This window comes from Cottoperca gobio, chromosome 6 (genome assembly GCF_900634415.1).
Source record: "Cottoperca gobio chromosome 6, fCotGob3.1, whole genome shotgun sequence".
In the NCBI taxonomy this organism is placed as follows: domain Eukaryota; kingdom Metazoa; phylum Chordata; class Actinopteri; order Perciformes; family Bovichtidae; genus Cottoperca; species Cottoperca gobio.
Genome location: NC_041360.1, coordinates 810,485 through 835,862, shown reverse-complemented (window position 1 = coordinate 835,862; position 25,378 = coordinate 810,485). Strand labels below are relative to the sequence as shown.

Here is a 25,378-nt window from a genome sequence, read left to right as displayed (position 1 = left end):
TCTTAGTTAAAAGGTGTACACTATTCACCTGTAGTGTCAACCCCATGACGCAGTTGGAAGTTTGCTAATTGTAAACACAGAACAGGGTTTACTTACACATGCCAGATGAAACAGAGGTGGGACTGCTCAAACAAAAACACATGTTGCATTAATCTGGGAGTCTTCATGACAGACAATATAACAATAAGCCCCTTTTGGATTAATTACACATTTGTTAAGGAATTTGCATCACTTTAGTTCAATATCAATAGACAGATCCTGCATTGTTAGCTTGTGTTGAGGGTCTGCCTCGTCTCATTATCCACTCCATTATTTAGTTATTGGCTTTTTACAGAAGACATGTTGCCATATCACAGTACGAAATGTACAGGCGTACATAATAAAATGAATGATTGCAGCATTCCATTTAGCTGCTTCAGCTTCAGGGTCCTGGTAGTTCATGTTGGCTCATTGTCACACTGCCATGTCTCACTGGGACACTTGACAAGTTGGAAAAGTCTGGCAAAGGTTAGATGTGAACTTGTGACTGCCTACATACACAATGCACAGCAGGTGGAGGTTGCAGGGCTAATGGTGGTTCCAAAATTCTTCTCTCATGATGATGGTGGTGGAGATTGCCGTCTAACATGTCACTGTAAAAACCCCCAGGTGTTCAGCTGGGTGGAGATCTGGTGACTGAAGGTCCTAACATGTAATACTTTTAGCATATTTCACATTTAGTGATATCTCAAATGCAACATGGAACATTGACATGGCTGTAAAACTTCTGACCACAGAAGCTGCAAAAGCCATCTTGACATAGTTATGACATATTATTTTCAGTGTAATTTTGAGTTCAGGTTAGGCATCAGTAGGTGTAAAGGCTATACTTTATGAAATTATAATCCAATTCTAAATGCAACTACAAACATGCTGACACAGGAAAGCTCTAGCAGCCACACTGACGGTGCCTCAGCAGTGCTCTCTGCTGTCTGAACAGCAGGCTGTACCAGTTTGTTTCAGATTGTGAAATAAGGTTCAGAAATAATTTCAGAGATAGTAATTGTCTGTCACTTATTCAGAGTCTTTGAAAAGACAATTATAATTCTAGAAAGGGAATGGAATAACAGTGATTTTATTAAATACACCTCTCAGTCAAACAATAACAGTAAATCATTCCATTTATTACTTTATCAAAGCATTTTTTTTACAAAGTGGTGACACAGTAACACTTGTTAAAAAAGATTTTAGATGTCACAGTGAGGTAACAATCCTGAACACCGGGCTGAGACATCTTCGCTTCATTTATGTGGCAAACTTCTTCTGGCGGACAGGTGCAGGCAGCTGAGACATGATGTCCAGCAGGGGGCGCTCCACTACAACAAGAGAGTGGTCATCCAGTAAACGCACACACATGAGGTGCTGTGGGACAAGAGAACAAAACACATCAGTAGGATTTAAAAGGAAGGTTGAAGTATAAGGTTTGTTTGCAAAATCAAACATTTATCAAAGTGTGGTTAAAAGGGTCCCTACTGGCTTATTACCAGGCATTTAATACAGTGTACCTTCACACTATCACTATCTATATAGGAAGGACGTTCAGCTGCATGGAACAGTATGCATTGCAGTGTTTTAGGAGACCATCAAAAAGAAAATACATTTAGGTCACAGGAAACTCTGATGATAATGAAAACAGTAAGTGAGTGCTTTGGATCGGAATACCCACAAAAAAGACTCCACAAATTTTGAAATCGGCAGATCGCTGCACTGTTCACACTACAGAACTTGCTAGTCTCACACACAGTTTTTGAAAATGAAACGCATATAGTAACATTCCTTTTGTTACAGGCGACCCACCACCAGGCTTCCTCTCAACCTACGTTATCAAATCAAAGTTTATTTATAAAACCAATATCACAAATTTGCCTCAAGGGGCTTTACAATCTATATAGCATAAGAAGCCCCCTGTCCTTAGACCCTCGCAGTGGACAAGGTAATACTCCTTGTGCTCCCTGAAGAGAGCTTTGATCTCAATAGGATCCTGCTTAAATAAAGGCAATAAATAAAATAAAACAGGTAAAGTAGAGCTCCACTGTGCTCAGTATAATGGTACCTGGAAATTCTTGCATATCTTAAAGGCATGGCTGTGTATGATCCTCTCTGACTCAGGAAGACTCCTCAGTGTCATCTGATTGTAGAGCAGAGTCTTTGCTTCAGGGAGGGGCTGCATGTGGAAACAAAGACAAAAAAATATCAGAATTATTTAACCTCCATACCATCACCATCCTTCTATCACAGAGGAAGACAACTGAAACGTGCATGGCACAGATAAAGCAACAGTCATCACTTGTTTTGCAACGACATGGCAAAAAGGTGTCAATTTTAATGACTGCTCGCATACCAGACTCTGGTCAATGATGCAAAACATGAACATGTCGTGCAGAATGACATGAGCTGGATTTTTAGGATTGAAGGTGACGTGGGTGATGGGTGTGTCCCTCTCCAACCACAGAGAGTGCAGTCCTTGTTTCTGCAGCTTCCGACTCCACTCAGTGTACTCCTTTTTTACCAGAGCGTACTCAAAGATCTGCAACACACACACACACACACACACACACAACAGAACAGAACAGAACATATACACTGTAACTAGACCGGTGCATCCATCTCAATATTATCTTTGAAAAATATTATGTTGTATTACCGTAATTTCCGGACTATAAACCGCAACTTTTTCCCCATTTTCCGACCCTGCGGCTTATACAACGGTGCGGCTTATCTATGGATTTTTACACCTATCGGCCACTAGGGGAATTCCTAAATCTATGGATTTTACAGGTTACAGTCCACCGGATGCCGGGAAAGAGCACGAAAAGTAGCAAAAGTAAAAGTGGAACCGCGAGTGGTACGAGAGACAGAGAGACATTACGAGAGCGAGACAGTTTGAGAGACACCCTCATTATGGAAAAAAAACGTAGAAATGCATATGATGCAGCTTTTAAATTAAAGGCAGTAAATCTGGCAGTAAACGGAGGAAATAGAGCTGCTGCACGTACCCTTGGCATCGATGAGGCAATGGTGAGACGTTGGAGACACCAGCGGGAAGAACTGTCTCAATGCAAAAAGTCAAAAAAAGCTTTCAGAGGTAACAAAAGCAGATGGCCCGAACTTGAAGACTTTCTTGAAGATTGGGTGAACACACTGAGAACAGACGGCCGAGGTGTTTCCACCGTGCAGATCCGACTGAAGGCCAAAACAGTCGCCACCGAAATGAAAATTGAAAATTTTAGAGGTGGACCATCCTGGTGTTTCCGATTTATGAGGCGAAAGGGACTGTCCATCAGGGCGCGGACGACTGTGTGTCAGCAACTCCCTCCCGACTACCAGGAAAAAATAACAAACTTCGGCAAATTCACACAAAGAAAGATAAAGGAATATTCCATCGGACCGGACCAGATCATAAATATGGATGAAGTGCCTTTGACGTTTGACCTGCCTCTCACTAGGACTGTTAACAAGAAAGGTGAGTCGTCCATCACGTTGAGAACCACTGGCCACGAGAGAACGAATTTCACTTGTGTTCTTGGCTGCACAGCATCTGGATTAAAGCTTCCGCCAATGGTGATTTTTAAGCGGATTACAATGCCAAAAGAAAAGATCCCAAACAGCATATCCTTTAAAGTTAACAAGAAAGGGTGGATGCTGGAAAGCGTAATGAAGGAGTGGCTGAATGAGTGCTACGTCAGGCACCCTGGAGGATACTTTCGCAAAGAAGGAGTATTAAAACATCCACGATCACCAACGGGTTCCGAAAGACTGGAATGCTGCGTGATGAAGAGGAGGACGCCGCCACAGCTGAGGCATTTCAGAGGCTGTTCGATTGAACAGTGATGAAGAGGAGTTTGTTGGTTTTGAGAGCGACATCGAAAGAGAGAGGAGAGTGGCTGACGAAGCCACCCTGAGCCTGTTCGTTTCCGACACTGAAGATGAGGACTTTGGTGGTTTTAGTACGCAGGAAGAAGATGAGAATTAATGAATCCCCTCTGTGCACGAACGTAATATATGTTATGTTATGTTATATGTTAATAAAATATTTAAAAAACCTGCGGCTTATAGTCCAGTGCGTCTTATATATGTACACATCAGTCAATTTAGCGTCTGCGGCTTATAGTCAGGTGCGGCTTATAGTCCGAAAATTACGGTAGTCTTTTTTTTTTATGGTAAGCAGAGCAGATTATGAACAGCTTGTTAAAAGATAAGAGTCTGACTTTACCTGCTGGTCAGCATGCACCACCACTAGGTTGCTGGTTGTTGGGTGGATTGCTATGGCAGTGGGACATGAGCTGTAGACTGGAACTGTACAATGAAGCTGCAAACAGAGACATTGGGAGTTTACCGTTGTTGCTGCTTTGGCTACAATTCAAATGTTACCCATCAAGAAATACCATGGATAGAGTTCAAACTCACCTTGAGCTTTTCAAGATTGTAGACAAGGATCTCACAGTCTGTGTTTGCTGTAGCGAGCCATTTGCCATCCTCACTGGCAAACAGCAGGTGGACTGGCTGTCTGGAGCCTGGACATTACACAGAGACTGGTTATACACTGACACTGACATAGAAAGCTGCAGGATGCTAGGTAAAGGTCACACATATCCGTAAAGTATGCTGGTGTATACGAAATATCGGCAATACGTTGATATAAATTAAGCGCAAGTTGTGATCGTTTGAAGGACGCAGACGATACGCCGAACACGCCAGACATACGGCCCTGTCACACATGCCGGCGTATATGAAAAGTAGCTCAAAAGTTGTCAGAGTCCAAATACGTCCAACTTTTTTAGCTGACTTATACATAACAAATACATAATTAATTATTATACGCATGTCAAACCTATTGATAGCGTATCACTTATACAAAACGTATCAGAGCGTCTGGCCAACGGAGCTGGAAAAGTGCCATTTGGTTCACGTCATGCTGATGCTAGAGAACAGAATGTACTCTTGCCGCAGCCTCTCAGCATCCTCCATGCTCTCTGATGATGGGTTGATGTATTCATCAAGACGTGCTGTGAAGAAGTGAGGATGAGCTACTCACAGGGACCCTATATACTATATTCAAACCCCAATAAGCTCCCAGAACACTAGCTGTACTGTAGAAACACGTTTAATAAGTTACCCCGTCGTCAGACATAAGTTTAACATAGGGTAGGAATAGGTTATCCACTCGTTATCAATAAATTGGCTGTAGGATTCACCGTCAGCCGACGTAGCCTATATCTAACGTACCTCTAACATAATCACGTACTGTATTTACGTAGGTAAATATTAACGTACGTATTGCGTATTCACGTATGTCTAACGTAACGTCATTTATGTGTAACGTCTGCATAATTTGAAGACGTCGGATACGTCCGGTAATTTTGAACATGCTCAAAACATCAGCGTTCAACAACGCACCCCAGCGTAACACCGCCTGCTCTTAACGAATACTATCTATACCTTATATCAACGTACACCAGCGTGTTGCCGATATTTTGCATATGCCATATTTTTGTATAAGTTATGCATTTGTTGGGTATTCGTCTGATTCATTTTGTATAAGTAAGTGATACGCTATCAATAGGTTAGACATGCGTATCTGTACACGTTCACTTTTCCGATCCGATGAAAAGTTGGTCGTATTTGGACTCTGACAAATTTTCATATACGGCAGCATACATTTCTGTCATACGGATATGTGTGACGGGGCCTTTAAGTAGTATGTGTGCGGTGTAACTTTTAACATTGAGTCAACTAGTTGTGGTGGAACGTTGGTTACGTGGTTACGGTAAGCGCGTCATTTCCGGTTGTTAATGTTTCTGTGTTGCTGGTAGCATACTTCGGCAGCTCCAGCTTGACCCAGTTAATGTTGTTATATTCTTGATCACATCGGCTAATTACCTGTCATCTATCTAAACCTATACTTGTACTCCCTAAGCACTTACAACTCTCTCCTTATTCTCCCTTCTTAGCGACTCTCGCTAAATCCTCAATTCTTTACGCTCCGTTCGGCTCTGCTAACGTTAGCTGCTGCAGCTCGGCAGCTAGCGATGGCATCTCCCTCTTCTGCTCTCTCCTGCTCGGTGTGTTTCATGTTTAGCTATTGCTCGGCCTCCTTTAGTGATAATGGTACGTGTATTAAATGTAGTTTATACGCAGGGTTGGAGGCGAGTTTTAGAGGGATAGATGAGCGGCTCCGCACCATGGCTAGTCAGCGGTTAGCAAGTGTAGCTGTTAGCAAGCCCCCTATAGTCGGTGCGGGCCGACCAGTGGTATCTCCTGTTAGCCGTCCCCCGGCGGGACCCGAGCAGCTGGGAGACTGGGTGACTGTCCGAAAGAAGTGTTATCAGAAGCCCACGGTTCACCACCAACCGCTTGCTGTTTCTAACAGATTCTCCCCACTCAGTGACACACCAGCTGAGAAGCCAACTCTGGTTATCGGTAGCTCAATTTTGAGATACGTTCATTTTGAGACACCAGCGACGACAGTCACGTGCATTCCGGGGGCCAGAGCGGGCGACATAGAAGCACATTTGAAACTGCTGGCTAAGGCTAAACGTAAATACAGTAAGATTGTTATTCACGTCGGCGGTAATGACACGCGATTGCGTCAATCGGAGTGTACTAAAGTTAATGTGGAGTCGGTGTGTACATTTGCCAAAACAATGTCGGACTCCGTAGTTTTCTCTGGTCCTCTGCCAAATCTTTTGAATGATGACATGTTTAGCCGCATGTCATCATTCCGTCGCTGGCTCTCACGGTGGTGTCCAGATAATGATGTGGGCTTCGTAGACAATTGGCGGACTTTCTAGGGAAGACCTGGTCTGATTAGGAGTGACGGCATCCATCCTACTTTGGCTGGAGCAGATCTCATATCCAATAATATTACACAGTCTATTAGTGGACCTAATCCATGACAACCCAGAGTTGAGACCAGGACAAAGAGTTGCAGTCTTACACACTTCTCTGTGCTTCTTTCCGGGCAGTCACCCACTCAAATCCCCATAGTGACTGTGTCTGCCCCACGACCACTGAAACTAATCAAGTCTATGGTTAACAGAAGAGGAGTTATACATGAAAACCTAATTAAAATAAACACCACCGCTGCAAAAGTGCAACTAAATCAAAAAATTAAATGTGGGCTCTTAAACATCAGATCTTTATCAACGAAAGCTGGATTGGTAAATGATTTAATATCAGATAATAAGATTGATTTATTTTGTCTCACTGAAACCTGGCTGAGACATGAAGAATATGTCAGTCTAAATGAATCTACTCCACCTGGTCATATTAATACTCACATTCCTCGAGGTACTGGCCGAGGAGGTGGAGTTGCGGCCATATTTGACTCAAACCTCTTGATCAATCCTAAGCCTAAACTAAACTATAACTCTTTTGAAAGCCTTGTTCTTACGCTCTCAAACCCAACTTGGAAAACAATAAAGCCAATTTTATTTGTTACTGTGTACCGCCCTCCTGGTCCGTATTCTGAATTTCTATCTGAATTCTCAGAATTTTTTATCAAATTTAGTCCTTAAAACAGATAAAGTAATTATTGTAGGTGACTTTAATATTCATGTGGATGTTGATAGTGACAGCCTTAATAATGCATTTATCTCAATATTAGATTCAATTGGGTTCAGTCAAAATGTACATGAACCAACTCACTGTTTAAACCACTCTCTGGACCTTGTTCTGGGATATGGTGTTGAAATTGAAAGTTTATTAGTGTGTCCACATAATCCTCTTTTATCAGACCATTTTTTAATAACTTTTGAAGTCCTGTTACTGGACTACAAGCCAGTAGGCAAAATATCCTACGCTCGATGTTTATCTGAAAGTGCCTGTGACTAAATTTAAGGAAGTGATTCCATCAGCACTTAATTCAATACCAGGACTCAATATCAATATAACAGAGGACTCCAATGCTAACTTTAGTCCCTCCCAAATTAATCATCTTGTTGATAGCGCTGCAGCCTCACTGCGAATAACACTCGACTCTGTCGCTCCTCTAAAGAAGAAGATCATAAAACAGAAAAAGAAAGCTCCATGGCTTAATTTACAAATCCGCAAACTAAAACAAAAGTCGAGAAATCTTGAAAGTAAATGGCGTTCCACTAAATTGGAAGAATCTCGTTTAGTCTGGTTAGATCATCTTAAAATGTATAAGAAGGCTCTCCGTAATGCCAGAGCAGCTTATTACTCTTCCTTAATAGAAGAAAATAAGAACAACCCCAGGTTTCTTTTCAGCACTGTAGCCAGGCTGACAGAGAGTCACAGCTCTACAGAGCCTTCTGTTCCTATATCTCTCAGTAGTGACGACTTCATGAGTTTCTTTAACGATAAAATTATAATTATTAGAGACAAAATTACTCTCCTCCTGACCTAAATTGGTAATGACTTAACTTCAACTGTTGGAATTTTAAAAACATCTGTAACTCCTGAAATATATCTAGACTGTTTTACTCCAATCAACCTTAACCAACTAACTTCAACAATCTCATCGTCTAAACCATCAACCTGTCTTTTAGACCCGATTCCAACTAAACTGTTTAAAGAAGTTTTACCCTTAATTAACACTTCGTTATTAAATATGATCAACCTGTCTCTATTATCTGGCTACGTACCAAAATCCTTTAAAGTAGCTGTAATAAAACCACTTCTTTAAAAAGCCTAGTCTTGATCCAGAGGTTTGATATCTAACCTACCCTTTCTCGCTAAAATCCTTGAGAAAGCAGTCGCAAAACAGTTGTGTGACTTTTTACATAATAATAGTTTATTTGAGGTTTTTCAATCTGGATTTAGAGTTCATCATAGCACAGAGACGGCACTGGTGAAAGTTACCAATGACCTTCTATTGGCATCAGACAAAGGACTCGTCTCTGTTCTTGTCTTGTTAGACCTCAGTGCTGCTTTCGACACTGTTGATCATGACATTCTACTACAGAGACTGGAACATTGTGTTGGCATAAAAGGAACAGCACTAAGCTGGTTCAAGTCCTATTTATCTGAGCGATCTCAATTTGTACTTGTTAACGATAAATCCTCCATGACAGCCAAAGTCAGTCTTGGAGTTCTGCAGGGTTCTGTACTTGGACCGATTCTATTCACCTTATATATGCTTCCTTTGGGCAATATTATAAGGAACCACTCTATAAACTTTCATTGTTATGCGGATGATACCCAATTATATCTATCAATTAAACCAGATGAAACCAATCAATTGGCTAAACTTCAAGCATGCCTTAAGGACATAAAAACTTGGATGTCTAGCAACTTTTTGATGTTAAACACAGACAAAACTGAAGTTATTATACTTGGCCCTAAACGCCTCCGAAACGCATTTTCTAATGACATAGAAGCTCTGGATGGCATTAACTTGGCCTCCAGCACCACTGTAAGGAATCTTGGCGTCATCTTTGATCAAGATCTGTCGTTTAACTCCCACATAAAACAAATCTCAAGGACTGCCTTCTTTCATCTACGTAACATTGCAAAAATAAGACACATCCTGTCTCAAAATGATGCAGAAAAACTAGTCCATGCATTTGTTACTTCAAGGCTGGATTACTGCAACTCATTGTTATCAGGTTGTCCCAAAAAGTCGCTTAAGACTCTTCAGTGTACGTGTATTGACTAGAACAAGGAAACGGGATCATATTACTCCTGTATTAGCTGCACTGCACTGGCTCCCGGTAAAATACAGAATAGAATTCAAAATCCTTCTCCTGACTTACAAATCAATTAATGGTCAGGCTCCAGCATATCTTAAAGATCTCATAGTACCTTATAAACCAACTAGAGCATTACGCTCCCAGACTGCAGGGTTACTTGTGGTTCCTAGAGTCTCTAAGAGTACAATGGGAGGCAGAGCCTTCAGCTATCAAGCTCCTCTCCAGTGGAACCAGCTTCCAGTTTGTGTTCGGGAGGCAGACACACTCTCCACATTTAAGAGTAGGCTAAAGACTTTCCTTTTTGATAAAGCTTATAGTTAGGGCTGGCTCAGGTTTGCCCTGGATCAGCCCCTAGTTATGCTGCTATAGGCTTAGACTGCCGGGGGACACCTCCCTGCTCTCTTCCTTCTCTTCCTCTCTCCTCCCCTCCCTCTCTCTTCTTCTCCCTCTCTATCTGTATGCCCGGAGTGTCTGTCTCTCATGTGGCAGGTTGCCACTGATAAAGTTTACGTCAGGATCATGAATCGTGACAGCGCCTGCTGACCTGGTCCTGCTGGACACCGGGGAAGCCTTATTGACGTTTTCCTGGATTCATCCATACTTTCTATTTCTTATTTTTCCAACACAACATAATTTCTGTCAAATGTTGTATTTGTACTATGTTGTTTATCCTGTACACACGACATCTATTGCACGTCTGTCCGTCCTGGGAGAGGGATCCCTCCTCAGTTGCTCTCCCTGAGGTTTCTTCCATTTTTTCCCTTTTAATTTTGGGGTTTCTTTTTAGGAAGTTTTTCCTTGTGCGATGCGAGGGTCTAAGGACAGAGGATGTCGTAACCTGTACAGTCTGTAAAGCACACTGAGACAAATGTATAATTTGTGATATTGGGCTATACAAATAAATTTGATTTGATGATTTGAACTAATGTCATCGGCAGATTGCCATTTTGGTCGGATTCATACAAGTATGCATCAATAAGTTTATACATAGTTGTTTTTGTTGTCTTTGACATCTGGAACAGGATTTAGCATCTCATAAAAATGCTATAGGAACACAGGCCTGACAGGCTACTGAGAAAAACTCTGATCTGGGTAAAAGGTTTTGGTAGGATCATTTTAGAGTTTATTGTTGTGATATTCATTTAGGCAAAAAGTGCACTCGAAACACTGAGTAATATTATTTGTTAGCAAGTTATGCAACATTACCGTTATGTCTTTCTTTTGGACAGAAATTGATTTTAAATCGCTTTTAGTCCCATTTAGAACAAGAGGAATAGGTGCACTTCAGCCTCTTGTGGCTGAAATGAGTATGACAACAATAAACACATGGATCCTTAAAGGTTCAATGTGTAAGATATGCCATCATTTAAACTTAAAACATTAAAACAATTAACTAACATCAACAGAGTGTGAAGAGGTAACAGTGATGACGTTATGTCAAACACATCTCTGTGTTGTGTTGCAGAGATATCTACTGAAGTTAGCATGCTAACAGCTAGCTGCACTCCATCTAGTCTGTAATACCACTTGTTCCTCTAGAGGCGATAGTGAGTCAGTGTAGCTGCAGTCTGCCTCAGTACAGAGGGAGAAGAAGTACAGCTGCTGACTCTCTTGTAGATATTACAGCCATGTTTCTGTTTTATAGTTTGTTTATTTGGTTACATTCAAAGTGGCAGAAATAAAGGTTACTTAGAACAATGACTCTGGCAGAACTTTTCATCTATTCTCAAGTCAAACACAGGAGAGAAAACATTCATGATCACCAGAGAAAATGTCTCATTTCACTGGCCCGACAGGTCTTCCGTACAACTTCTCTTGGATATAATTGCAAAAAACCCAATGTGTATAAAAACATTGAATTGCCTTTAAGACACCCAGGATTATGGTTTTCTAGATTCTACTGGCGTGTTATAAATGACCCACCCTAATTAAGAATAAGTGCTTGCATAAGAAGAAAATGTGATTTCTTTCAGTATTATTTAAAGAGCAACATAACAGCCCGTTTTCTGCTTTGACACGCACCTTTCACTCAAAAAGAATGTATTACCCCACTGGGCCATAGCCACGGATATCATGAAAAGGGCAATAAACACCATACACAGGGACCAGGATCAATTGATAGAATAATAAAATAACTATAAATATAATTAACTCAAGAAAGTGGATTTAATGACCTACTATGGGAATTTTTCTCCTAAAGTAGCATATAATGCCATGAATTTGTAAAATAAGTTGCACATGCTGGTACATTACTGTAAAGTGACCAAGGTTCACATGAAAATCATCATATTTGTTGACTCTGCCTCTGTGGAATGTGCTTCTTATTCTACAATATTACAGATTGGACTCACTCACCTGACTTGGGTTTGAGGGTATGAAGGTATTTGCACTCCGGCTGGTTAAGGGCAACCACAACGACTGATGAATGGTTGGAGGAAGCAAAGAGTTTGGAAGAGTCAGAAGAGAAGCAGAGCTGGTGGGCAGAGCGAAGGTCCTTAGGTAGTTTGGACACCTAAAAAGGAGGAAAAGGACAGAGAGGTGTGAGCTTTATCATAGTTCTCATTACATTACATAAACCGCCCGTTCCAAAAAAAAAGAAAAGTTGCACACTAATATTTTGTTGGACCGCCTTTAGCTTTGAGGACGGCACGCATTCGCCGTGACATCGTTTTGATAAGCTTCTGCATGTCACAACATTTATTTCCGTCCAGAGTTCAATTAAATTTCCACCAAGATCTTGTATTGAGAGAGAGGCACGAGACATGATGGTGTATCACTTCATCCGCCTCTCTTCTCACCCTGATGCACCGTCACTCTGGAAAAGGGTGAATCTGGATCATCAGATCGCATGACCTTCTTCTCCGATCTCTTGAGTTCCCTTCGCATTGTGCGTGAGGAAATGTTCTTGCTTTCACTATTAACATAGCCCACGACCACAGGATGTGTCTTCCCACATGGTGGTTTAAGAAATGAGAAGCTACTCACCGCAACCGTTTAAAGAAGTTTTACCCTTAATTAACACTTCGTTATTAAATATGATCAACCTGTCTCTATTATCTGGCTACGTACCAAAATCCTTTAAAGTAGCTGTAATAAAACCACTTCTTAAAAAGCCTAGTCTTGATCCAGAGGTTTTAGCCAACTATAGGCCGATATCTAACCTACTCTTTCTCGCTAAAATCCTTGAGAAAGCAGTCGCAAAACAGTTGTGTGACTTTTTACATAATAATAGTTTATTTGAGGTTTTTCAATCTGGATTTAGAGTTCATCATAGCACAGAGACGGCACTGGTGAAAGTTACCAATGATCTTCTAATGGCATCAGACAAAGGACTTGTCTCTGTTCTTGTCTTGTTAGACCTCAGTGCTGCTTTCGACACTGTTGATCATGACATTCTACTACAGAGACTGGAACATTGTGTTGGCATAAAAGGAACCGCACTAAGCTGGTTCAAGTCCTATTTATCTGAGCGATCTCAATTCGTACTTGTTAACGATAAATCCTCCATGACAGCCAAAGTCAGTCTTGGAGTTCCGCAGGGTTCTGTACTTGGACCGATTCTATTCACCTTATATATGCTTCCTTTGGGCAATATTATAAGGAACCACTCTATAAACTTTCATTGCTATGCGGATGATACCCAATTATATCTATCAATTAAACCAGATGAAACCAATCAATTGGCTAAACTTCAAGCATGCCTTAAGGACATAAAAACTTGGATGTCTAGCAACTTTTTGATTTAAACACAGACAAAACTGAAGTTATTATACTTGGCCCTAAACGCCTCCGAAACGCATTTTCTAATGACATAGAAGCTCTGGATGGCATTAACTTGGCCTCCAGCACCACTGTAAGGAATCTTGGCGTCATCTTTGATCAAGATCTGTCGTTTAACTCCCACATAAAACAAATCTCAAGGACTGCCTTCTTTCATCTACGTAACATTGCAAAAATAAGACACATCCTGTCTCAAAATGATGCAGAAAAACTAGTCCATGCATTTGTTACTTCAAGGCTGGATTACTGCAACTCATTGTTATCAGGTTGTCCCAAAAAGTCGCTTAAGACTCTTCAGTTGATCCAAAATGCAGCGGCACGTGTATTGACTAGAACAAGGAAACGGGATCATATTACTCCTGTATTAGCTGCACTGCACTGGCTCCCGGTAAAATACAGAATAGAATTCAAAATCCTTCTCCTGACTTACAAATCAATTAATGGTCAGGCTCCAGCATATCTTAAAGATCTCATAGTACCTTATAAACCAACTAGAGCATTACGCTCCCAGACTGCAGGGTTACTTGTGGTTCCTAGAGTCTCTAAGAGTACAATGGGAGGCAGAGCCTTCAGCTATCAAGCTCCTCTCCAGTGGAACCAGCTTCCAGTTTGTGTTCGGGAGGCAGACACACTCTCCACATTTAAGAGTAGGCTAAAGACTTTCCTTTTTGATAAAGCTTATAGTTAGGGCTGGCTCAGGTTTGCCCTGGATCAGCCCCTAGTTATGCTGCTATAAGCTTAGACTGCCGGGGGACACTTCCCTGCTCTCTTCCTTCTCTTCCTTCTCTTCCTCTCTCCTCCCCTCCCTCTCTCTTCTTCCCCCTCTCTATCTGTATGTATTTATGTAAATGTATGTTACTAACTCACCATGCGGGGTATCATCCCCGGAGTGTCTGTCTCTCATGTGGCAGGTTGCCACTGATAAAGTTTACGTCAGGATCATGAATCGTGACAGCGCCTGCTGGACACCGGGAAGCCTTATTGACATTTTCCTGGATTCATCCATACTTTCTATTTTTTCCCAACACAACATAATTTCTGTCAAATGTTGTATTTGTACTATGTTGTTTATCCTGTACACACGACATCTATTGCACGTCTGTCCGTCCTGGGAGAGGGATCCCTCCTCAGTTGCTCTCCCTGAGGTTTCTTCCATTTTTTCCCCTTTAATTATGGGGTTTCTTTTAGGAAGTTTTTCCTTGTGCGATGCGAGGGTCTAAGGACAGAGGATGTCGTAACCTGTACAGTCTGTAAAGCACACTGAGACAAATGTATAATTTGTGATATTGGGCTATACAAATAAATTTGATTTAATTTGATCAGCTCGGGTTAAATAACTTGATGCCAGCAGAAACATATTAATCACTGCAGTAATTATCCAATGGAAGGCTCTTACCGATCTGCTTAGTTAAATCCAGGTGGTGACTTTTGTTTTGGACAGGCAATGCATCTGCAGTTTATCAGACTGTAACACGGTATTTCTTAAACACATATCTAATGTTTACAGAACTTACTTTTACATTTAGCTCATGCTGTAGACAGACTTGGAATGAATGAGTTAGTGAGGTTTTACTCATATACATATTACTATGTTGACGTGTGAACAATGACTAATACAGAGAGTAGCACAAGAGAGCAGCATGGTCAGTGTGGATGAGCCCACCTTGGTGATGCTGATGTTGTTGTTCTGTAATCTGTAGAGACGGAAACTGGTGACAGTAGAGTATGCCAGCCAGCCTCCACATGGAGACAAAGCACTGCAGCAGATATGATCCTCTCCCTGCAGAAGCAACAGCACAGTTAGATTTTGTTTCAAGATCCTCTAAACTCAAAGATAATACATTTTTTATTTAGCCTTCATTTATACAGGTAAGAAATTTCATTGAGACACAGGTTCCCATTTTCAAGAGAGACCTGATCAAATGGCAACAGCACCATACAAGTTACAGACTTACAGGACACTAAACACAGAGGCAACAGTCAAATAAAACATCATAACAAAAATCATAAAAGTCCATTTTCAATGACAAGAACAAACACCGACAGCTGATTTCTCTAGATTTTTTTAATGAGTTTAAAATGTCCCAGGGGATCGAGCTGGACAGCTTAAGTTCCTGCTGAAGCGTGTTCCAGGTTGAGGGGCCGAGTATGACGAGGCCTTTTTTACAACTTCCGTGCAAATTGAGGGGACGGACAGAGTGATGCAGTTCTGAGATCGTAGCCCATAGCTGTACTGTGTGTGTGATATGCAAGTGGATATGTAGATGACAGCAGCAGTCCAAGCAAAGATGTGTAGATGAATTTGTACCAGTGCAGAGATCTGCGCATTGATAGTGATGTCCAGTTGACTAGAGCGTACAGTGGTGTGTGAGGGGTTTACAGTTGGTTATGAACCTCAGAGCACCGTGATACACAGCGTGCAGCAGATGAAGGGAGTGATGTTCCGTTAAGCCAATATTGTCATCGACAGATTTTTTAAAAGAATGATAGATACATCTGAAGACAGTCTGTCACCTGGTGTTCCCCGGCGTACACCGTTTCCTAACAGGTTCTGCCACTATCATACTAGTACAGTCCCCTGATGTGCATCTCCCATAAATATATATTTTTATGTTTTAATTGACAAAGTTGCACAACCCAGCACAGTTTCTCTAGTCTAAATGGATGTTGTTAGCTTAGCCGTAGCCAGTCTGACTAATCAATAACAGCAATCTAGAGCTAACCAACTAAATTATATTGGTATTATTTTGGGGATTTATAATATTAGAATGCGATCATACATTATATACAATTCCAGGTCGCAGAACATTAACTAGGCACACGCATATTAATTATCCACCATAAATATGAGTGAGTGGCTTACTTGTTGCTATTGTAGCATTATCCGTTGTCTACCGGTGTAGATATGACTGGGAGTTTTCTCACTGTAATCTATCTTCCAATTGTGTGTGTGTGTGTGTGTGTGTGTGTGTGAGAAACAAAGATACACACACAACATCAGTACACACCTTCCTCTTCAGCTGAATCAGCTTCTCTGGTTTTCTCTCCACAGGCAGACTGTCACCAGGCTTTCCTGTAAACAATCATTACACTATTACAGCTGTTCTGTCAGATACTTCCAATATTATTTATCAGATCTTTAGTCGCCTGTGTGTGTGTGTGTGTGTGTCTCACTCACCATGTCCATCACTCTCCCCTAGTCTCCACAGCTCTAAATGATCAGGGAACTGGAAGAGCAGCAGTCCTGCTTTTTTTGCACAACACACCAGGCTTCTCTACATGGAAGGCACAGAGGTAAGCAGGTTGCCATGGGAACAGTCATCATCTACATTGGCCTCTTATACAGTGCATTCTGAAAGTATTCAGATGCCTTTCACCTTTTTCACATGTTGCAGCTTCATGCTAGTCATTTAAATTACCTTTCCCTCATCAATCTACACAGCCTGTCATAATGACAAAGCCAGAACAGGGTTTTTTGTGAGCAAATGTAGCCATGTCAGCTGAGACCGTATAATAGACATGTGCATGCCTTTCCAAATCATGTCCAATAAATTACATTTACCACACGTGGACTCCAATCGTAGAAACATCTCAGATATGATCAAGATAATGCGAGGCACCTGAACTACATCGTCATAGCAAAGAGTCTGAATACTTATCACAATGTGATAAGTCAGCTTTTTATTACATACATTTACATCAATAGCTTAATTATTGGGAATTGAATGTAGAATTCATTAAACGATTTAAGCATAAGGCTGCAAAATAACGAAATGTGAAAAAAGTGAAGGGGTCTAAAATACTTTCTGAATGCACTCAATATTGTCAAATTATACACAAAAAAAAAACTGTTCAATATGCGATTGCTTATTGGCTAATATTCAAAACATGACACAAAATCTTCAAATTTGGGAAAGAGATTTTTTCCCTCCTAAATATGTACTCACATGTGGGAAAGCCACTTTACGCAGTGCTGACTCCTGAGTGTTCTTCTCCACTTTGTCCAAAAGGGGTCGCACTACCAGCTGGGTGTCCATACCTGACAGCATTACAGGACATCAAAATCATCTTGTCATATGACAAGTTCATATTTAAAATGGAATACATTGTTGAACTGTATACTTCACTGCACAGAAAATGTGTTTTGGAGACTGCTCAAACATACTGAATTAATACCAGAAATAAGCACATGTACATACATTACTAGTCAATGTGTTGCTGCATTGCATCATTAAGAAGGTTGAGTCAGGTTAAACGTTTTTGGCTGAAACTCTAGCGGTTTCAGTGTTTCCCCTAGGTTTACTGCTTTGGAGGGGCGCTCACGGTGCGTGCGCGGCGCGGGGAAATTGCGTGTGCGGCGCGGTTTCTATTTAGCTCTCCCCTCTCCTTTCTTCCGCTCTGTAGGTGTGTGCGCACGTGTAGGTGTGTACGCACGTGTGTGTGTGTGTGTCAGCTGCGAAGCCCCGCCCTTCGTAAAACGGAGCGAAGGAATGTGAATGCGCAAAGTAGACAGTACAAACTGAAACGTGCACATAAATTAGATCAATAGCATAAAAGTTTAGTTTATTTAATAAAAGAGCACCCGTCAGTGTGAACAGTGAGTTGTGAATAAAAAAAAAAATATTTATTTTATTCGAGAAAACAAAACAAAAACCACCTTGAATTTCAGGCAGGGCGCTGGGCTCCGTTGACAGGGCCAGCGCCCTGCCAAGACAATGGTAGGGGAAGCACTAGTTTTCATTGAAATGAATGAGAAGGTTGTGGTTTTGCAAAGACAGTCTAAAACACATCCTTAGAAGAAGAATCCATGGCTATGCCTCTGAATAAAAATAATATTGGATATCACTATTAATGTCATCAATAACCTTGAGTCTGAACAGTGTAAACAAGACTGCACCCTAATTCAGACTACGTGATACACGGAATCTCTAAAGGGGACAACGCGAGGAGAGGACTTGTATGACAAGGTGTCTGGTGTCATCGAGAGGCTGAAGCTACGGTGGTGTAAACTTGCCAATGTCACCACAGATGGGTCGCCGAACTTAACAGGAAAACACGTCGGGCTGCTGAAAAGGATCCAGGATAAGGTGAAAGAGGAAAACCCTGAGCTGGATGTCATTTTCCTGCACTGCATAATCCACCAGGAAGCACTGTGTAAATCTATATTGCAGCTTGATCATGGTGTGAAGCCAGTCGTAAAACTCGTTAATTTTATATGAGCAAGGGGACTTCAGCATCGTCAATTTATTAAGTTCCTTGAAGAAACTGATGCTGATCACCAGGACTTGCTTTACCACTCATGTCCGCTGGTTAAGTTTGGGGGAAGTATGTCAACGAGTGTGGGAGCTCAAAGAGGAGATTAGCTCATTTTTTAAGTTGTTCAGGAAAGCTGACGATTTTCTTGAGCTGAGCGACGCAGATTGGCTTTGTGATTGTGCTTTTGCTGTGGACATATTGACACACATGAATGAGCTGAACATGAAGCTACAAGGGAAAGATCAATTTGTGCACAAAATGTACACACATGTGAAAGCCTTCAAAGCCAAGTTGACTTTATTCTCAAGACAAATGTCAAACAAATTGTTAGCTCATTTCCCCACACTAGCGACGTTGAAAGAGGCTCCTCGACATGTGAAGAAATACAGCAAATCACTGGAAGACCTGCACAGAGAATTCTGCCATCAGTTCTCTGCTTTTGAAAAAAATGGACAAGTCACTTGAGCTGGTGTCATGTCCCCTGTCACAAGACTCTGAAACAGCGCCACAAGAGTTGCAATTGGAACTGATCGATCTTCAATGTGACGCTGTCTTAAAGGAGAAGTTCAACTCCCTTAAACTGGATGAGTTTTATGCTTCACTAAGAGAAGCCAGGTTTCCAAACATTAGGAGGATGGCACAGAGGATGCTGCTGTTGTTTGGTTCTACCTATGTGTGTGAGCAGACGTTCAGCGTGATGAACATTAACAAATAACGCCACAGATCCCAGTTAACTGATGAACACCTCAGATCTGTCCTGAGAATTGCCACAACCAAACTTTGATGCACTGTCAAAAAAGGGCGACCAACAACACTGTTCCCACTGAAATTAAATGTAAGTTCTCTTTTCTTTTTAGGTAATGGCTTTTACTTGTAATGTATATTAGTTCACACAAACACTCTCCATCTATTTACTACTAGCCCAAAACACTGACCTCCAGAAACCACAGCTATTTTGGTGTGGACGAGCGCCCTCACATCATGAGAGTGGTTTTTAAAGGTCCTTGTTCGGACCCATTCCTTATCGTGCTGGTCAACAGTAGAGGAGAGGAACTGAAACTGGACAACTGTGCCTTCGGATGTCCCAGCCACCACACTGCTCTCATCCTGTTAAACATGTAGAAGGTTTAACATCACTCATTCTCTGGGGCTGTGTACCTAAGGCTGCTTTCAGCCCAGAAGTTTTGTAACGTGTCCTAATTCTTGGTTGTACACTTACCTGTGAAATAGACAGAGCCAGAACATCCCACTTGGTGACCAAGTGAGTTCTGACCAGAGTTCCTGTGAGTCCGTCCCAGATCTGGACCTTTCCTGCTGAGTCACCGCTAATGATGGTGTGGTCAGACAGGAAGGCAATGCTCCAAACCACCACCTCTTTGCTCTTTGATGCTCCGACACCTCTCTCTACCAGCAGTCTGTGTGTGGCGCGGCCTGAAGTCCATAAAAGCAAACAAATTAAAAAAGGTCACAATCATATCATTATTGTTTTAGAGTTAACATACACAAAACTCATTTGATGCTCGGTGCCAATAACTTCAGGATGGAGGTGCATCTACTTACCTGACTCTGCGTCAAAGATTTTGATCATGTCCATCATGCCAGCAGCAATTAGTGTACCAGAGGGATGCCACGAGAGAGAGATAATACGACCTAGAAGATCACAGAAAATGAAACTCTAAATGTCACCAAGTCACATGTAGGTCCAGAATGTACAACTCAATACTGATCAAATGTTTCCTTGGAGGAAAACAAAAATGTATAATTATCACTACACAAGGTTAAAACTACAGCAGTGGTAACTACTAGCCATGATATAAAAAAATATTTTGCTTTATAGTTTCTACATCTGAAATGTTCACTAATTTGCCATTTGATCAAAGTTTTGACACTTAAAATAATGTGTAATTATCCAAGCTAGGGATGTCGCGATCAAGTTTTGCTTCTCCAAGTCATCGAAAAATATACTGATATGATACTTCTATTCTCCTAGATAATACACACTTCAAGATCAACTCTTTCCTGTTAAAAGGGTCTCCCAGGGTTACCGTCGAGTGTTTTTGTCGTCTGTAGTCTACATCTTTTCCGCGGATAACATTACAATAATTTACTCTTATGGTGTTTTGCAAACAAGGTTTTTTGTTGCAGTGGCGTACACATCTGCCTGAGTCTGTGCTGTTTGCGGGGAAACACAATGCACCATAAATTACAGCAAAACGCAAGAGACACTCACACTGAGCTGAAATAAAACGAGTGCACATAAATGAGGTAAATAGGAGCTCAGCGAAGTGGAGGAGAGATGGACAGCAGAGTGTTGGAGAGTTTACGACGGCTGCATTTGTGGCATTGCTGTGTATGAAAGTTGTGTGTGTAAAAAACCTCAATAGAGCACAAAATAAATAAATGTAAACGCTAAAAGAATACCTTGTACCGATCTTTGAGATCAGTTCAGGAAATGCCTAATTTGAGCACGTGTTAGAATTTTGCAAGCTAGGCATGAGGTAAATATTTGATAACGTTGTTGAATAATGGGATAACAATATGACTTGCGATAGATATTAAAGTGAACTCAGTTTGGCCTTCCTGCTGCTTTCAGTATAAAGCTAAAATACAACAAATAGCTTGTTTAATTAAAAGAAAAGGAAATTATTTCCAACATTCTTTCATTGAATATTGAACTGAACACACATTTTAATGTTCAGTTTTCTAAGGATACTCTCTTTAAAGCAACTTACATAATAATCAGTAAGTGCAACATTGCATTCTTTCACATTTACATCGTGATGACGATTACAAAAAACAATATATTGTGCAGGCCTAATGTAAGCATATGTATATATTAATATAACTGCCAGTTGAATAGCATAAATACCTCTTGATCAGCTTGTTCTTACCTTTTTGCCTGTCGAGGTTCCTTTGAAACTGAATCCTCTCCTCCAGTATTTCAAACATCTTTACTGTCCCATCCTCACAACTGACCTGGCAAGGAAAACATCCATTCTGTTAATTATCAAAGCTGTAAGCTATATGAGGCTTGTCACTTCAATTCCAACCTATGACACCGCCCTGGGCGTAGATTACATTTATTATACACAAGGTCTTGACTGACCGCTAGCAGGGTTTCCTGGCTGTTTATACTGATGTTCCAGATGGGTCCCCCGTAGGCCTCCACTGTGTACCTGGGCCTCAGGTTCTCTAGGTCATACTCTGTGATCTCTCCATTCAAACCTGCACTGAACAGACGCTGGCCCACCCAACACAGAGCCTCCACAGCCCTGCCGTCCTGTCCTGGGATGACCTGTGCATCAAACAAATTAAAACATCTAAAAAAAGAAGAATGGGACTTGGGAGCCCTCTTTAACACGACAGACATGTACACGCACTAAAGCGGTTTCATTGCATTTATTCAAGTTTGAATGTTAGAGCTGTTCAATTGTTAATTGGCAGATGACTTTAGAATTCCAGACAGAACTAGATGATGTAGGAATGTTGTCTGGACTCCCTCGGAGTTGTGAACTTACCTTTTCTTGGAAGTAGTTGTCAGCGAAGTTGAAGATCTCCAGAGCTCCATCAGCCCGGGCCAGAGCAAGACGCTCCGTGCGGCTGTTAAACGCCATGGCTCTGATGGCAGTAGGCATGTAGTCGAAGAAGCGAACACGGTGCACCTTGAACTCACCCATTGTTACTATTAGGTATAGTTATTACAGCTGGGAAAGCGACACCAAAAAACAACCTTTAAATCTGCTTTCCGTTAGCAAAATCAAAAACCTATTCAGTCTGTATAGTTAAACACACTGAATGCGAACTACCAACTCATTTAAAGCCAGCAGTATTTGCAATGCTTATAAACATCGTTACCCACAGTGTCTCTTCTTTGCTATGAACTCCGCACGCTGGAAAACATCAGAAGCCACGTTGAGAACCTTTGAACCGGTAGTGACTCTCCCAGACCGGAAGAAAGGGAAGTACGTCATCACACTGACAGCTGGCGGGAAATAGTCCCAGACTATGAATACGGTGATACTCAAGGGTGTTGGTTATTGTTATCAAAACTGTAATGTAAATTTGTTATTAGCGTATCTTGTTAATGTTACAAGACGGTCTTCGCTATCTAACGGGACAATGGTTCAAATAGTCATAAGGTAAGGTACGTTTGTATTTCTTGCGATTTATAGGCAGCTTTAACGTTACTTAAAGTGTATAATGTCTGGAGAAATGATTTAGATACTAAGATATAAATGTTATCACAGGGGGAAAACACTGTTTTACCGGAAGAAGTTTGTAGAAGGAAACTTTTCACGATTCAGTGAATACAGTGGCGGACTTTAACTAAAGTACATTTACTCTAAAGTACAAATTCAAGGTACTTTGTACTTACTTGAGTATTATCATTTTATGTAACTTTATACTTGTATTTACATACATGTATTTTGCTGCACTACATTTGTCTGACAGCTCTAGTTACTTATTATTATATTCAGATTAAACCATGTATCTCCAGATGTGTTGATTTTTAATGTTTGTGATAAACCGAAGGATGTTCCTTTATGTGTGAAGGAAGTTTCTCCTCCTTCAGCTAAATAAAGTCTTTAAAAAACCTCTTGGATCAGCTAGATTAGAACATGCATCATCACAAAGCTTAAAATCATATGAATATGATGCAAGACTGTAGATTAAACTACCTAACAGTATATCAAGGACGTAAAATGAGCACAACTTTAAACATCTGCAGCAGTAAAATGCAGCATTAATATTAATCCTAAAACCTCATATATATAATTGTGAAACAATGACCGGGAACATTTTACTGCACAATGACTACTTTTACTTTTCATTCTTTATGTACGTTTAGCATATAATACTTACACACCTATGTAAGGTTTTGAATGCAGGATGTTTACTTGTTACTTGTTACTTGTATTTTCACAGTGTGGTGTTAGCACTTTTACTTAAGTAATGGATCTGAGTACTTCTTCCACCACCGAGTGATTGGATATGAGGAAAACTGAAAAGTAGCTCATGGTGTTTATTTAACGTTTTGCTATATTGGCAGTATAATGCCACATTTGGAAGCTAATGTTTGACTGCAGTTTGGTGTGATTCTCTTTGTATACAGCTCAGGGGGTAATGGGAAGAACTGTCAGCCCCCTCTCCTAAAGTCTTGACATTGTAATATAATGGACTTCGACAATGAAGTCCTGTCTTTAGTTTATGTTGCAATGTGTTATCTGCTCCTGCAGATCCAGTGTGGATGGCAGCAGTCCTTCAGAGTGGCTGCTGGTGGAGTTGCAGGGAGAAATGTTTTCCAGACACAACTCTGCTCTGACAGGAAATGTGATGGGAGACCTGCTTTACACTAAAGAGGTAAACAAAAGACTGAACCGCACACTCATGGTTTTCAAATGCAAACTGAGTTTTAGACATACATTGTGGACAAACAAAACTAGCTAGTTTAGTTCTCTGATAGATTAAATTTCATAATTAAAAAAGAGAGAACAATTCAATACATAATGTACATGCAAGCTGCAAAAATTGATAATTAATCGGCAACTATTTTGATAATCGATAAATTGGTTTGAGTAGTTTTTAAGATTCTTTGATTTTATACAAACCCCAATTCCAATGAAGTTGGGACGTTGTGTAAAACGTAAATAAAAACAGAATACAATGATTTGCAAATCCTTTTCGACCTATATTCAATTGAATACACTACAAAGACAAGATATTTAATATTCAAACTGATAAACTTTATGTTTTTTTTTGCAAATATTCACTCATTTTGAATTTGATGCCTGCAACACGTTCCAAAAAAGCTGTCAACAGAATAATCCACAATGAAAATAATCGATAGTTGCTTGTACATGCAAGGCTACAATGACAGTGTATCAAGACAATACATTTAATGGTCGAAATAGTCAATGAGTCATCAGTAGAAGTAAAAAAAAAAAAGAAAAAAGTTCTGATTGTCTGATCCTTTTCAGTCCCTCAGTCTTATTTTACTCAGCTGTCTTTTGTTCTCCCTCCACCAGGGGGTGCCAGTGCTCATTGTAGGACATCATATTCTGTACGGGAAGCAGGTGAAACTGGAGAAACCCTTTGCTGTCCTCACCAAGCAATCCAGCCATTTGCAAGACAGCCATGACAACGACAACGATGATGTCACACAGGAAACCAACCAGCAAGGACCAACCTCCACCTCTTACTATGTGTCTGCCCTCATCAAACGAAAGTTGATCTTTAAGACGCGCCCCAAACCCATCATCACTAACGTTCCCAAGAAGGTGTAGCGGGACTACGTTTCCTCACTGGGTCAGAGGTCCTGTGTGTGATTGTAACACACTGATTCATCTGACCTTCAGTTAGTGTCACCCAGCTCTAATATGATGCCGTTTGATTACACATTTCTCGTACAATTGATCAATACTGCCAACCTTACACCTAAACTGACGGAGACTTTAATTAGGCTCATTGCAAGTAGAAATGAATGTTGTATTGTTTTCCTGAGCTTCGTAGGGAACAGTGACTAGAATCAAATTGTGGATGGAATACTGAATAATTTTCTGTAAAAAAATAAAAATGAATATTTTAATAGTTTCAATCCATAAGTATCCAAACAAGGGACACACAGGAAGCATTTCCACTAGATGGCAACG

The 25,378-nt window shown here is 40.8% G+C and overlaps 2 protein-coding genes across 3 annotated transcripts; one reads left to right on the top strand and one right to left on the bottom strand.

Annotated features, from left to right (window-relative positions):
* Positions 1-1,098: 1,098 nt before the first annotated feature.
* On the bottom strand, positions 1,099-22,721 carry utp4 (UTP4 small subunit processome component). Its single transcript, XM_029432888.1, has 17 exons — positions 22,588-22,721; positions 22,247-22,432; positions 21,835-22,023; positions 21,620-21,704; positions 20,289-20,378; positions 19,948-20,159; positions 19,664-19,835; positions 17,420-17,511; positions 16,651-16,747; positions 16,481-16,545; positions 15,136-15,252; positions 12,048-12,204; positions 4,447-4,553; positions 4,253-4,348; positions 2,381-2,566; positions 2,093-2,203; positions 1,099-1,401 (listed from the first exon to the last, which is right to left on the bottom strand). Exons 2-17 carry the CDS (start codon positions 22,403-22,405, stop codon positions 1,285-1,287), a joined length of 2,052 nt encoding a protein of 683 aa, XP_029288748.1. The 5' UTR covers positions 22,406-22,432; positions 22,588-22,721; the 3' UTR covers positions 1,099-1,284.
* Positions 22,487-25,296, top strand: chtf8 (CTF8, chromosome transmission fidelity factor 8 homolog (S. cerevisiae)). 2 transcript variants are annotated; one of them, XM_029432891.1, is made up of 3 exons: positions 22,487-22,690; positions 23,966-24,089; positions 24,755-25,296. In XM_029432891.1, the coding sequence occupies exons 1-3, from the start codon at positions 22,524-22,526 to the stop codon at positions 25,010-25,012; spliced, it is 549 nt and encodes a 182-aa protein (XP_029288751.1). In that variant the 5' UTR covers positions 22,487-22,523; the 3' UTR covers positions 25,013-25,296. The 2 variants fall into 2 exon arrangements, with proteins under 2 accessions (XP_029288751.1, XP_029288752.1); XM_029432892.1 differs by lacking the exon at positions 22,487-22,690 and adding an exon at positions 22,697-22,867.
* Positions 25,297-25,378: the final 82 nt, after the last annotated feature.

Excerpts from the sequence above, each read along its gene's own strand:
- utp4 (XM_029432888.1), bottom strand. The coding sequence starts at position 22,405 with ATGGGTGAGTTCAAGGTGCACCGTGTTCGCTTCTTCGACTACATGCCT. Across the intron at positions 22,024-22,246 it reads ACAACTACTTCCAAGAAAAG|GTCATCCCAGGACAGGACGG; the intron begins GTAAGTTCACAA and ends TTTGATGCACAG. Across the intron at positions 4,349-4,446 it reads ACAATCTTGAAAAGCTCAAG|CTTCATTGTACAGTTCCAGT; the intron begins GTGAGTTTGAAC and ends CTCTGTTTGCAG.
- chtf8 (XM_029432891.1), top strand. The coding sequence starts at position 22,524 with ATGCGAACTACCAACTCATTTAAAGCCAGCAGTATTTGCAATGCTTAT. Across the intron at positions 22,691-23,965 it reads CCAGACCGGAAGAAAGGGAA|ATCCAGTGTGGATGGCAGCA; the intron begins GTACGTCATCAC and ends CTGCTCCTGCAG. Across the intron at positions 24,090-24,754 it reads ACCTGCTTTACACTAAAGAG|GGGGTGCCAGTGCTCATTGT; the intron begins GTAAACAAAAGA and ends TCCCTCCACCAG.